At 47.1% G+C, this 14,416-nt stretch overlaps 1 protein-coding gene across 1 annotated transcript in view; it reads right to left on the reverse strand.

The window, feature by feature from the left end:
- CFL2 (cofilin 2) overlaps positions 1-14,416 on the reverse strand; it is a 229,504-nt gene that overhangs the window by 11,436 nt on the left and 203,652 nt on the right. The window contains exon 3 of the mRNA XM_086936947.1: positions 2,649-2,725. Within this exon, the coding sequence (XP_086793073.1) occupies positions 2,649-2,725 (77 nt within the window). The remainder of the gene's footprint in view (positions 1-2,648; positions 2,726-14,416) is intronic.

Below are 14,416 nucleotides of genomic sequence, written 5' to 3' on the forward strand. Positions count from 1 at the left end.
CTGACATCCCTGCAGACCCCGGATCCTGTTATTGCCTCTCAGCAACTCTGTAACAACATAGCTCTTTTCTTTCAGACTAAGATCACGGATATTTATTCAGCTTTAGAGCTGCAGAGGTCTCTAACTTCTGAGCCCTCTGTCCCCTCTATTTCCGCACCAGTTTCTGCTGAGAACTCTTCTTTGGGGCGCCTGGCCTCCTTTCCTCCTCTCTCTCTCCAGGAACAAGAGAACCTCCTGGACAAAACTAGGTCTGGCTCCCCTTTAGATGCCTGTCCGCTTAAGATCCTCAAGCAGTGCAGGGAATCTCTCCTGGCCCCTCTTGTTGAGATCATGAACAGGGCTATGAGGGACGGCATCTTTCCTCAGCAATGGAAGAGGGCAGTGGTAAAGCCGTTGCTCAAGAAACCATCTCTCGATCCTGGGATACTAAAGAACTTCCGCCCTATTTTACTGCTCCCTGCTCCTACGAAGATGCTGGAAATCCATCTGAATAAGCATCTTGCGGGCTTCGTGGAAAGCTCCGGTCAGCTGGATTACTCACAGCACGGTTTCAGGAGGGAACATAGCACTGAGTCGGCCCTCACCATAGTGCTGGATAATATCCGCACACGAGTTGATGGGGCCAGACCACCCTCCTGATCCTGCTAGACCTCACAGCCGCCTTCGACACCCTTTCTTCCTCAGTTTTAACATCCCGCCTGAGGGAGATTGGGGTTGAGGGGTCTGCCTTGTGCTTGCTGACCTCTTTCCTCGACCAGAGAGAGCAGAGGGTGAAGCTGGGGGACTTTCTATCTCCATCCCTGTCTGTGCATTGTGGGGTCCCTCAGGGGTCGGCATTAAGTCCGACCCTATTCAACATCTATGTGACCCCACTTGCCAGACTGATCAGATCTTTCGGGATGGAGGTAGTTTCCTACACCGTCGACACCCAGATCCTCGTCTCTCTCTCCCAGTCGGCCAGCTCGGCTGCCTCCAATTTTAGATCTTGCATGGAGGCAGTCGCTCAATGGATGATCCACAATTCATTGAAATTAAATGGGTCGAAGACGGAGGTCATGGTGTTTGGAGGTATGGTCGGCGAACTGGTGGCCGGACTCACTGGGAGCTTGTCCTGTCCCTGCTATATCAGCTAAAAACCTAGGAGTCCTGATTGATCCTACCCTCAGCATGCGTCAACAGGTCAATAGGACAGTTTCAACCTGTTGGGGAATTATCTATGTACTGAGGAAGATTAGACACTATCTCTCTCAGCAGGCTAGAAAACATGTAGTGGTTGCACTCATTGGCTCCCGTCTGGACTATTGTAATGCGCTGTATGCGGGACTAAACAAGGGTCTGCTGCAGCGCTTGCAAATGGTCCAGAACGCGGCGGCCAAATTTGTATTAGACCTGCCCAGACGTGCCTCGGCCACCTCCGCCAGAAAATCGCTACACTGGCTCCCCATCGAAGATCGGATCCTCTTTAAAACAATGTGCATGACCTACGGGGCCCTGGCCAGAGGCAGTGCTACTGGGATCGGATCCATCTTGTCTCCCTATAGCCCCTCGAGGAATTTGCGTTCTACCAACAAATCTCTGTTATCAGTCCCCCGCACCCGTAGAGCTAAATGGGGTGGCAAAGCCTTCTCCACTCTGGTACCTAAGTGGTGGAATATCCTTCCGGTGGATTTTAAGTCCCTTCCCACCATGCAGTTATTTAGAAAGGCTCTGAAAACTCGGCTTTTTGCGAAGTCATACTCGTAGTTGTGTTCTGCCTTCTGTGTTTTGATCTGTTTTTGTTAGGCGCCTTGATGCCTCTGGGTTTTAGTTGCGCATTATAAATTTTATTTCATTCATTCATTCATTCATTCACATCAATTCCTGCCAGGGGAACATGCATCAATTCCTCCTTGAGGAACACATCAATTTCTGCCCAGGGAACATGCCTTAATTCCTCCTTGAAGAACACATCAATTCCTGCCCGGAGGACATGCCTCCATTATTCCCTGAGGAACACATCAATTTCTGCCCGGGGAACATGACTCCATTCCTCCCTGAAGAACACATCAATTCCTGCCCGGGGAACATGCTTCAATTCTTCCCTGAGTTACACATCAATTCCTGCCCGGGGAACTTGGATCAAGTCCTCCTTGAGGAACACATTATTTTCTGCGCAGGGAACATGTTTCAATTCCTCCCTTTAGAACACATCCATTCCTGCTGGGCTAACATGCCACAATTCCTCCCTGAGGAACACATCAATTCCTGCCTGGGGAAAATGCCTCAATTCTTCCCTGAGGAACACATCAATTCCTGCCTGGGGAACATGCCTCCATTCCTCCCTGAGGAACACATCAATTCCTGCCCGGGAAACATGCCTCAATTTCTCCCTGAGGAACACATCAATTTCTGCCCGGGGAACATGCCTCAATTCTTCCCTGAGGAACACATCAATTCCTGCCTGGGGAACGTTCCTCCATTCCTCCCTGAGGAACACATCAATTCCTGCCTGGGCAACATGCATCAATTGCTCCCTGAGGAACACATCAAATCCTGCCCTGGGAACATGCCTCAATTCCTCCCTGAGAAACACATCAATTCCTGCCTGGGGGAACACACATCAATTCCATCCTGAGCTTGCCAGTGCCATAGTCCCTCACAACACGCACCTGTGAATTTCTTCTTGATGGCATCCTTGGAGCTGGCGTAGATCATCTTGCTTTTCAGAGGGGCGTTGTCAGGAGCCCTATGGTAGAAATCAAGAATTTATACAGAGGCTGAGTACAGACATTCTAGGGCCATGCTCAGCGTTGGAATGGACAACAGGAATCTGCATGGATCAGGTTGGCAGCGGGACAGGCAAGGAGAAACACATATGGATAATGTTTGGGTCTAGAACAAGTATCTCTGCCCTTTCATTTTACTAGCGCTCAGTGAAATGCCTTTTAATAGATAGCTTTTCACTGAAAGTTATTTTAGTCAAACAATCAGTTGTTCGCATGCCTTGCATTGATATACATTTTGCAATTAAAATTAAAGCAGTTTCACTAAATATCAACAAACACCCGCCTTCTGTTGCAATATTTACTGTGCCTCTTTCTCTAAACTGTTTTAGGGAAGTCACTGAAATCCAACTCTTACCCTAACTCCTCCCCTGTACTTGGGCCTGATCATTGTCCCAAGGTAACACATGCACTCATTTTACCCAAACCTTGATCCTTACCATCACCACCGCCCGAACATTAACTCTTATCATTACTGCTCACAATCCTATCTAGCCTCCATTTACCATCAAGCCTAACCTTGACCCTTATCATTACTGCTCACAATCCTATCTAACCTCCCTATACAACCAAGGCTAACCTTGACCCTTATCATTACTGCTCACAATCCTATTTAGCCTCCATTTATCAAATCCAGCATCCCTATTACCACACTTGCCCCTTCGGAGTAGACACATGTCTCAAACACCCGCTTGTTGGATCATTTCCCCCCCTGGACGTCCCCTGTTTAGTTACCCTTCTGAATAGGGTAAAGTCCGGATCCCCTCGAGATTGCGGTCCACCCTATATTTTAAAAAATGTGTTTGCTACTTTTCCATCTCTTACTCTAGGTCTTCTCAACACATTGTTAACTTTAGGTATGGTGCCCAACTCGTTCAAGGAAGCAGCTGTGGTGCCCCTCTTAAAAAAACCTAGAGCGGACCCCACCATCCTAGCAAACTATAGGCCAATCTCCCTGCTTCCATTCCTTGCCAAGGTACTGGAAGCTCATGTTACCTCTCACCTCTCTAGCTTCATTGAACAAACCAACGTCCTGGATCCTGCCCAAGCCGGGTTTCGACCGGCCCACTCAACCGAGTCGGTTATCACGGCAGTCTTGGATTCACTGCGTCATAATGCAGATATGGACATCCCGCAGGCCCTGGTCCTACTCGATCTGTCGGCTGCGTTTGACACAGTCGACCATAATATTTTGCTCGACCGTGTCAGACTAGCCGGCATTTGTGGCTCAGCCCACAATTGGATCAGGTCATTTCTTAGTGATCGCTCGCAGGCAGTTGGTTTGCCTCCTTTTTCTTCCCCTGCACTCCCTATCACCTGTGGGGTTCCCCAGGGTTCCTCACTCTCCCCTATTTTATTTAATATTTACCTGCTCCCCTACTTCAGTCTCTCAAATCTTTCAAAGTTACCACCTTTAATTATGCAGACGATCTGCAACTTACTTTCACAATCGACAATTCCTCTGACTCAATCCATTCATTTCAGAATACCATGCTTGTCATACGTCATTGGATGGATGGTAACCAACTGAAGTTAAATCTGGATAAAACTGGACTGTTCTCTTTTGCAAAAGCCAGCTACTCTGGGGCCCACACTACTGGCCATCCGAACTAGGCCCCCCCCCCACCCCGTCCATCTCGGTTAAAAGTCTGGGGGTGCTTATCGACAGAGACTTATCATTAAAACCTCAAGTAAATTCGGTGGTGGCGACATGTTTCTTTCAGCTCCGAAAAATAAAAAGACCAGCCGGATGCTTACACAGTCAACCTTGACCCAGGTGGTGATGGCCCTGGTGTTGTCCCATTTAGACTACGCCAACGCCCTCTACCTGGGCCTCCCTGCGGCCCTTAGTAGGCTCCTGCAGATGGTTCAAAATCAGACTGCAAGACTCATATATCGCCTCCCGCGCTGGCAATCTGCCAGACCTCTAATGAGGCAACTTCATTGGCTCCCTATTACTCAGCGTGTCATCTTCAAAATCGCCTGTATGGCTTTTAAGACTCTGCATACCTGTAGTCCAAAATTCATCCAAGACCTCTTACCTAGATATACCCCTTCCCGCAGTCTACGTACTGCCTCGCAAATTCTCCTCTCTGTCCCCCGGTTCAAGTTCCAACGCAAGGGTGGGAGAAGATTCGCCACCCTTGCTCCTAAACTGTGGAATACCCTTCCCTTGGAAATTCGTTCTTCCCTCACTCTGCTCTCGTTCAGAAAGCTTCTTAAAACCTGCCTGTTTGTCCAACCTACAGCCTAACTATATCTTTATCTCATCTGCTTACTTTTCATTCATATAGTTCCTGTTGGTCAGCGCCATGAAACCTTCGGGTGTGCGAGCGCTATACAAAACCTTGTTAAGATAAGATATGATAAGATTTACCATCAAGCCTAACCTTGACCCTTATTACTGCTCACACTCCTATCTAACCTCCCTTTACAACCAAGGCTAACCTCACCCTTATCATTACTGCTCACAATCCTATCTAGCCTCCCTTTACCAAAGCCCTAACCTTGACCCTTATCATTACTGCTCACAATCCTAGCTAGCCTCCCTTTACCACAGCCCTAACCTTGACCCTTATCATTACTGCTCACAATCCTATCTAGCCTCCATTTACCATCAAGCCTAACCTTCACCCTTATCATTACTGCTCACAATCCTATCTAGCCTCCCTTTACCACAGCGCTAACCTTGACCCTTATCATTACTGCTCACAATCCTATCTAGCCTCCCTTTACCACTGCCCTAACCTTGACCCTTATCATTACTGCTCACAATCCTATCTAGCCTCCCTTTACCACAGCGCTAACCTTGACCCTTATCATTACTGCTCACAATCCTATCTAGCCTCCCTTTACCACTGCTGCCTTAACCTTGACCCTTATAATTACTGCTCACAATCCTATCTAGCCTCCCTTTACCAAAGCCCTAACCTTGACCCTTATCATTACTGCTCACAATCCTATCTAGCCTCCCTTACCACTGCTGCCCTAACCTTGACCCTTATCATTACTGCTCACAATCCTATCTAGCCTCCCTTTACCACTGCTGCCCTAACCTTGACCCTTATCATTACTCCTCACAATCCTAGCTAGCCTCCCTTTACCACAGCGCTAACCTTGACCCTTATCATTACAGCTCACAATCCTATCTAGCCTCCCTTTACCACTGCTGCCTTAACCTTGACCCTTATCATTACAGCTCACAATCCTATCTAGCCTCCCTTTACCACTGCTGCCTTAACCTTGACCCTTATTACTGCTCACAATCCTATCTAGCCTCCCTTTACCACAGCGCTAACCTTGACCCTTATCATTACTGCTCACAATCCTATCTAGCCTCCCTTTACCACTGCCCTAACCTTGACCCTTATCATTACTGCTCACAATCTTATCTAGCCTCCCTTTACCACAGCGCTAACCTTGACCCTTATCATTACTACTCACAATCCTATCTAGCCTCCCTTTACCACAGCGCTAACCTTGACCCTTATCATTACTGCTCACAATCCTATCTAGCCTCCCTTTACCACAGCCCTAACCTTGACCCTTATCATTACTGCTCACAATCCTATCTAGCCTACTTTACCACAGCGCTAACCTTGACCCTTATCATTACTGCTCACAATCCTATCTAGCCTCCCTTTACCACTGCTGCCTTAACCTTGACCCTTATAATTACTGCTCACAATCCTATCTAGCCTCCCTTTACCAAAGCCCCAACCTTGACCCTTATCATTACTGCTCACAATCCTATCTAGCCTCCCTTTACTACAGCCCTAACCTTGACCCTTATCATTACTGCTCACAATCCTATCTAGCCTCCCTTTACCACTGCTGCCCTAACCTTGACCCTTATCATTACTCCTCACAATCCTAGCTAGCCTCCCTTTACCACAGCGCTAACCTTGACCCTTATCATTACAGCTCACAATCCTATCTAGCCTCCCTTTACCACTGCTGCCTTAACCTTGACCCTTATCATTACAGCTCACAATCCTATCTAGCCTCCCTTTACCACTGCTGCCTTAACCTTGACCCTTATTACTGCTCACAATCCTATCTAGCCTCCCTTTACCACAGCGCTAACCTTGACCCTTATCATTACTGCTCACAATCCTATCTAGCCTCCCTTTACCACTGCCCTAACCTTGACCCTTATCATTACTGCTCACAATCTTATCTAGCCTCCCTTTACCACAGCGCTAACCTTGACCCTTATCATTAATACTCACAATCCTATCTAGCCTCCCTTTACCACAGCGCTAACCTTGACCCTTATCATTACTGCTCACAATCCTAGCTAGCCTCCCTTTACCACAGCCCTAACCTTGACCCTTATCATTACTGCTCACAATCCTATCTAGCCTCCCTTTACCATCAAGCCTACCCTTGACCCTTATCATTACTGCTCACAATCCTATCTAGCCTCCCTTTACCATCAAGCCTAACCTCGACCCTTATCATTACTGCTCACAATCCTATCTAGCCTCCCTTTACCATCAAGCCTAACCTCGACCCTTATCATTACTGCTCACAATCCTATCTAGCCTCCATTTACCATCAAGCCTAACCTTGACCCTTATCATTACTGCTCACAATCCTATCTAGCCTCCCTTTACCACAGCCCTAACCTTGACCCTTATCATTACTGCTCACAATCTTATCTAGCCTCCCTTTACCACAGCCCTAACCTTGACCCTTATCATTACTGCTCACAATCCTATCTAGCCTCCCTTTACCACAGCCCTAACCTTGACCCTTATCGTTACTGCTCACAATCCTAGCTAGCCTCCATTTACTATCAAGCCTAACCTTGACCCTTATCATTTCTGCTCACAATGCTATCTAGCCTCCCTTTACCACAGCCCCAACCTTCACCCTTATCATTACTGCTCACAATCTTATCTAGCCTCCCTTTACAACCAAGGCTAACCTTGACCCTTATCATTACTGCTCACAATCCTATCTAGCCTCCTTTACCACAGCCCTAACCTTGACCCTTATCATTACTGCTCACAATCCTATCTAGCCTCCCTTTACCAAAGCCCTAACCTTGACCCTTATCATTACTGCTTACAATCCTATCTAGCCTCCCTTTACCATCAAGCCTAACCTTGACCCTTATCATTACTGCTCACAATCCTATCTAGCCTCCATTTACCATCAAGCCTAACCTTGACCCTTATCATTTCTGCTCACAATCCTATCTAGCCTCCATTTACCATCAAGCCTAACCTTGACCCTTATCATTTCTGCTCACAATCCTATCTAGCCTCCCTTTACCACTGCTGCCCTAACCTTGACCCTTATCATTTCTGCTCATAATCCTATCTAGCCTCCCTTTACCAAAGCCCTAACATTGACCCTTATCATTACTGCTCACAATCCTAGCTAGCCTCCCTTTACCACTGCTGCCCTAACCTTGACCCTTATCATTACTGCTCACAATCCTATCTAGCCTCCCTTTACCATCAAGCCTAACCTTGACCCTTATCATTACTGCTCACAATCATAGCTAGCCTCCCTTTACCACAGCCCTAACCTTGACCCTTATCATTACTGCTCACAATCCTATCTAGCCTCCCTTTACCACAGCTGCCCTAACCTTGACCCTTATCATTACTGCTCACAATCTTATCTAGCCTCCCTTTACCACAGCGCTAACCTTGACCCTTATCATTACTGCTCACAATCCTATCTAGCCTCCCTTTACCACTGCTGCCCTAACCTTGACCCTTATTACTGCTCACAATCCTATCTAGCCTCCCTTTACCACCGCTGCCCTACCCTTGACCCTTATCATTACTGCTCGCAATCCTATCTAGCCTCCCTTTACCACCGCTGCCCTAACCTTGACCCTTATCATTACTGCTCACACTCCTAGCTAGCCTCCCTTACCACTGCTGCCCTAACCTTGACCCTTATCATTACTGCTCACAATCCTATCTAGCCTCCCTTTACCACTGCTGCCCTAACCTTGACCCTTATTACTGCTCACAATCCTATCTAGCCTCCCTTTACCACCGCTGCCCTACCCTTGACCCTTATCATTACTGCTCACAATCCTATCTAGCCTCCCTTTACCACAGCCCTAACCTTGACCCTTATCATTACTGCTCACAATCCTATCTAGCCTCCCTTTACCACAGCTGCCCTAACCTTGACCCTTATCATTACTGCTCACAATCTTATCTAGCCTCCCTTTACCACAGCTGCCCTAACCTTGACCCTTATCATTACTGCTCACAATCCTATCTAGCCTCCCTTTACCACAGCTGCCCTAACCTTGACCCTTATCATTACTGCTCACAATCCTAGCTAGCCTCCCTTTACCACAGCCCTAACCTTGACCCTTATCATTACTGCTCACAATCCTATCTAGCCTCCCTTTACTACTGCTGCCCTAACCTTGACCCTTATCATTACTCCTCACAATCCTATCTAGCCTCCCTTTACCACTGCTGCCCTAACCTTGACCCTTATCATTACTGCTCACAATCCTATCTAGCCTCCCTTTACCAAAGCCCTAACCTTGACCCTTATCATTACTGCTCACAATCCTATCTAGCCTCCCTTTACCACTGCTGCCCTAACCTTGACCCTTATCATTACTGCTCACAATCCTATCTAGCCTCCCTTTACCACTGCTGCCCTAACCTTGACCCTTATCATTACTGCTAACAATCCTATCTAGCCTCCCTTTACCACAGCCCCAACCTTGACCCTTATCATTACTGCTCACAATCCTAGCTAGCCTCCCTTTACCACAGCGCTAACCTTGACCCTTATCATTACTGCTCACAATCCTAGCTAGCCTCCCTTTACCACAGCCCTAACCTTGACCCTTATCATTACTGCTCACAATCCTAGCTAGCCTCCCTTTACCACAGCGCTAACCTTGACCCTTATCATTACTGCTCACAATCCTAGCTAGCCTCCCTTTACCACAGCCCTAACCTTGACCCTTATCATTACTGCTCACAATCCTATCTAGCCTCCCTTTACCATCAAGCCTAACCTCAACCCTTATCATTACTGCTCACAATCCTATCTAGCCTCCTTTACCATCAAGCCTAACCTTGACCCTTATCATTACTGCTCACAATCCTATCTAGCCTCCCTTTACCACAGCCCTAACCTTGACCCTTATCATTACTGCTCACAATCTTATCTAGCCTCCCTTTACCACAGCCCTAACCTTGACCCTTATCATTACTCCTCACAATCCTAGCTAGCCTCCCTTCACCACTGCTGCCCTAACCTTGACCCTTATCATTAATCCTCACAATCCTAGCTAGCCTCCCTTCACCACTGCTGCCCTAACCTTGACCCTTATTACTGCTCACAATCCTATCTAGCCTCCCTTTACCATCAAGCCTAACCTTGACCCTTATCATTACTGCTCACAATCTTATCTAGCCTCCCTTTACCACAGCGCTAACCTTGACCCTTATCATTACTGCTCACAATCTTATCTAGCCTCCCTTTACCACAGCCCTAACCTTGACCCTTATCATTTTATCATTACTGCTCACAATCCTATCTAGCCTCCCTTTACCACTGCTGCCCTAACCTTGACCCTTATCATTACTGCTCACAATCCTATCTAGCCTCCCTTTACCACTGCCCTAACCTTGACCCTTATCATTACTGCTCACAATCCTATCTAGCCTCCCTTTACCACAGCCCTAACCTTGACCCTTATCATTACTGCTCACAATCCTATCTAGCCTCCCTTTACCACTGCTGCCCTAACCTTGACCCTTATTACTGCTCACAATCCTATCTAGCCTCCCTTTACCACTGCTGCCCTAACCTTGACCCTTATCATTACTGCTCACAATCCTATCTAGCCTCCCTTTACCACAGCCCTAACCTTGACCCTTATCATTACTGCTCACAATCCTATCTAGCCTCCCTTTACCACTGCTGCCCTAACCTTGACCCTTATTACTGCTCACAATCCTATCTAGCCTCCCTTTACCACTGCTGCCCTAACCTTGACCCTTATCATTACTGCTCACAATCCTATCTAGCCTCCCTTTACCACAGCCCTAACCTTGACCCTTATCATTACTGCTCACAATCCTATCTAGCCTCCATTTACCACAGCCCTAACCTTGACCCTTATCATTACTGCTCACAATCTTATCTAGCCTCCCTTTACCACAGCCCTAACCTTGACCCTTATCATTACTCCTCACAATCCTAGCTAGCCTCCCTTTACCACAGCCCTAACCTTGACCCTTATCATTACTGCTCACAATCCTATCTAGCCTCCCTTTACCACAGCGCTAACCTTGACCCTTATCATTACTGCTCACAATCCTATCTAGCCTCCCTTTACCACAGCCCTAACCTTGACCCTTATCATTACTCCTCACAATCCTAGCTAGCCTCCCTTTACCACAGCCCTAACCTTGACCCTTATCATTACTGCTCACAATCTTATCTAGCCTCCCTTTACTACTGCTGCCCTAACCTTGACCCTTATCATTACTGCTCACAATCCTAGCTAGCCTCCCTTTACCACAGCCCTAACCTTGACCCTTATCATTACTGCTCACAATCCTATCTAGCCTCCCTTTACCACAGCCCTAACCTTGACCCTTATCGTTACTGCTCACAATCCTAGCTAGCCTCCCTTTACAATCAAGCCTAACCTTGACCCTTATCATTACTGCTCACAATCCTATCTAGCCTCCCTTTACCATCGCTGCCCTAACCTTGACCCTTATCATTACTGCTCACAATCTTATCTAGCCTCCCTTTACCAAAGCCCTAACCTTGACCCTTATCATTACTGCTCACAATCCTATCTAGCCTCCCTTTACCACTGCTGCCCTAACCTTGACCCTTATCATTACTCCTCACAATCCTAGCTAGCCTCCCTTTACCACAGCGCTAACCTTGACCCTTATCATTACAGCTCACAATCCTATCTAGCCTCCCTTTACCACTGCTGCCTTAACCTTGACCCTTATCATTACAGCTCACAATCCTATCTAGCCTCCCTTTACCACTGCTGCCTTAACCTTGACCCTTATTACTGCTCACAATCCTATCTAGCCTCCCTTTACCACAGCGCTAACCTTGACCCTTATCATTACTGCTCACAATCCTATCTAGCCTCCCTTTACCACAGCCCTAACCTTGACCCTTATCATTACTGCTCACAATCTTATCTAGCCTCCCTTTACCACAGCGCTAACCTTGACCCTTATCATTACTACTCACAATCCTATCTAGCCTCCCTTTACCACAGCGCTAACCTTGACCCTTATCATTACTGCTCACAATCCTATCTAGCCTCCCTTTACCACAGCCCTAACCTTGACCCTTATCATTACTGCTCACAATCCTATCTAGCCTCCCTTTACCACAGCGCTAACCTTGACCCCTATCATTACTGCTCACAATCCTATCTAGCCTCCCTTTACCACTGCTGCCTTAACCTTGACCCTTATAATTACTGCTCACAATCCTATCTAGCCTCCCTTTACCAAAGCCCTAACCTTGACCCTTATCATTACTGCTCACAATCCTATCTAGCCTCCCTTTACCACAGCCCTAACCTTGACCCTTATCATTACTGCTCACAATCCTATCTAGCCTCCCTTTACCACTGCTGCCCTAACCTTGACCCTTATCATTACTCCTCACAATCCTAGCTAGCCTCCCTTTACCACAGCGCTAACCTTGACCCTTATCATTACAGCTCACAATCCTATCTAGCCTCCCTTTACCACTGCTGCCTTAACCTTGACCCTTATCATTACAGCTCACAATCCTATCTAGCCTCCCTTTACCACTGCTGCCTTAACCTTGACCCTTATTACTGCTCACAATCCTATCTAGCCTCCCTTTACCACAGCGCTAACCTTGACCCTTATCATTACTGCTCACAATCCTATCTAGCCTCCCTTTACCACTGCCCTAACCTTGACCCTTATCATTACTGCTCACAATCTTATCTAGCCCCCCTTTACCACAGCGCTAACCTTGACCCTTATCATTACTACTCACAATCCTATCTAGCCTCCCTTTACCACAGCGCTAACCTTGACCCTTATCATTACTGCTCACAATCCTAGCTAGCCTCCCTTTACCACAGCCCTAACCTTGACCCTTATCATTACTGCTCACAATCTTATCTAGCCTCCCTTTACTACTGCTGCCCTAACCTTGACCCTTATCATTACTGCTCACAATCCTATCTAGCCTCCATTTACCATCAAGCCTACCCTTGACCCTTATCATTACTGCTCACAATCCTATCTAGCCTCCCTTTACCATCAAGCCTAACCTCGACCCTTATCATTACTGCTCACAATCCTATCTAGCCTCCATTTACTATCAAGCCTAACCTTGACCCTTATCATTTCTGCTCACAATGCTATCTAGCCTCCCTTTACCACAGCCCCAACCTTCACCCTTATCATTACTGCTCACAATCCTATCTAGCCTCCCTTTACCAAAGCCCTAACCTTGACCCTTATCATTACTGCTTACAATCCTATCTAGCCTCCCTTTACCACAGCCCTAACCTTGACCCTTATCATTACTCCTCACAATCCTAGCTAGCCTCCCTTTACCACAGCCCTAACCTTGACCCTTATCATTACTGCTCACAATCTTATCTAGCCTCCCTTTACTACTGCTGCCCTAACCTTGATCCTTATCATTACTGCTCACAATCCTAGCTAGCCTCCCTTTACCACAGCCCTAACCTTGACCCTTATCATTACTGCTCACAATCCTATCTAGCCTCCCTTTACCACTGCTGCCCTAACCTTGACCCTTATTACTGCTCACAATCCTATCTAGCCTCCCTTTACCACCGCTGCCCTAACCTTGACCCTTATTGTTACTGCTCACAATCCTAGCTAGCCTCCCTTTACAATCAAGCCTAACCTTGACCCTTATCATTACTGCTCACAATCCTATCTAGCCTCCCTTTACCATCGCTGCCCTAACCTTGACCCTTATCATTACTGCTCACAATCTTTTCTAGCCTCCCTTTACCAAAGCCCTAACCTTGACCCTTATCATTACTGCTCACAATCCTATCTAGCCTCCCTTTACCACTGCTGCCCTAACCTTGACCCTAATCATTACTCCTCACAATCCTAGCTAGCCTCCCTTTACCACAGCGCTAACCTTGACCCTTATCATTACAGCTCACAATCCTATCTAGCCTCCCTTTACCACTGCTGCCTTAACCTTGACCCTTATCATTACAGCTCACAATCCTATCTAGCCTCCCTTTACCACTGCTGCCTTAACCTTGACCCTTATTACTGCTCACAATCCTATCTAGCCTCCCTTTACCACAGCGCTAACCTTGACCCTTATCATTACTGCTCACAATCCTATCTAGCCTCCCTTTACCACTGCCCTAACCTTGACCCTTATCATTACTGCTCACAATCTTATCTAGCCTCCCTTTACCACAGCGCTAACCTTGACCCTTATCATTACTACTCACAATCCTATCTAGCCTCCCTTTACCACAGCGCTAACCTTGACCCTTATCATTACTGCTCACAATCCTATCTAGCCTCCCTTTACCACAGCGCTAACCTTGACCCTTATCATTACTGCTCACAATCCTATCTAGCCTCCCTTTACCACTGCCCTAACCTTGACCCTTA

The sequence above is a fragment of the Lissotriton vulgaris genome, chromosome 9 (assembly GCF_964263255.1).
Source record: "Lissotriton vulgaris chromosome 9, aLisVul1.2, whole genome shotgun sequence".
In the NCBI taxonomy this organism is placed as follows: Eukaryota; Metazoa; Chordata; class Amphibia; order Caudata; family Salamandridae; genus Lissotriton; species Lissotriton vulgaris.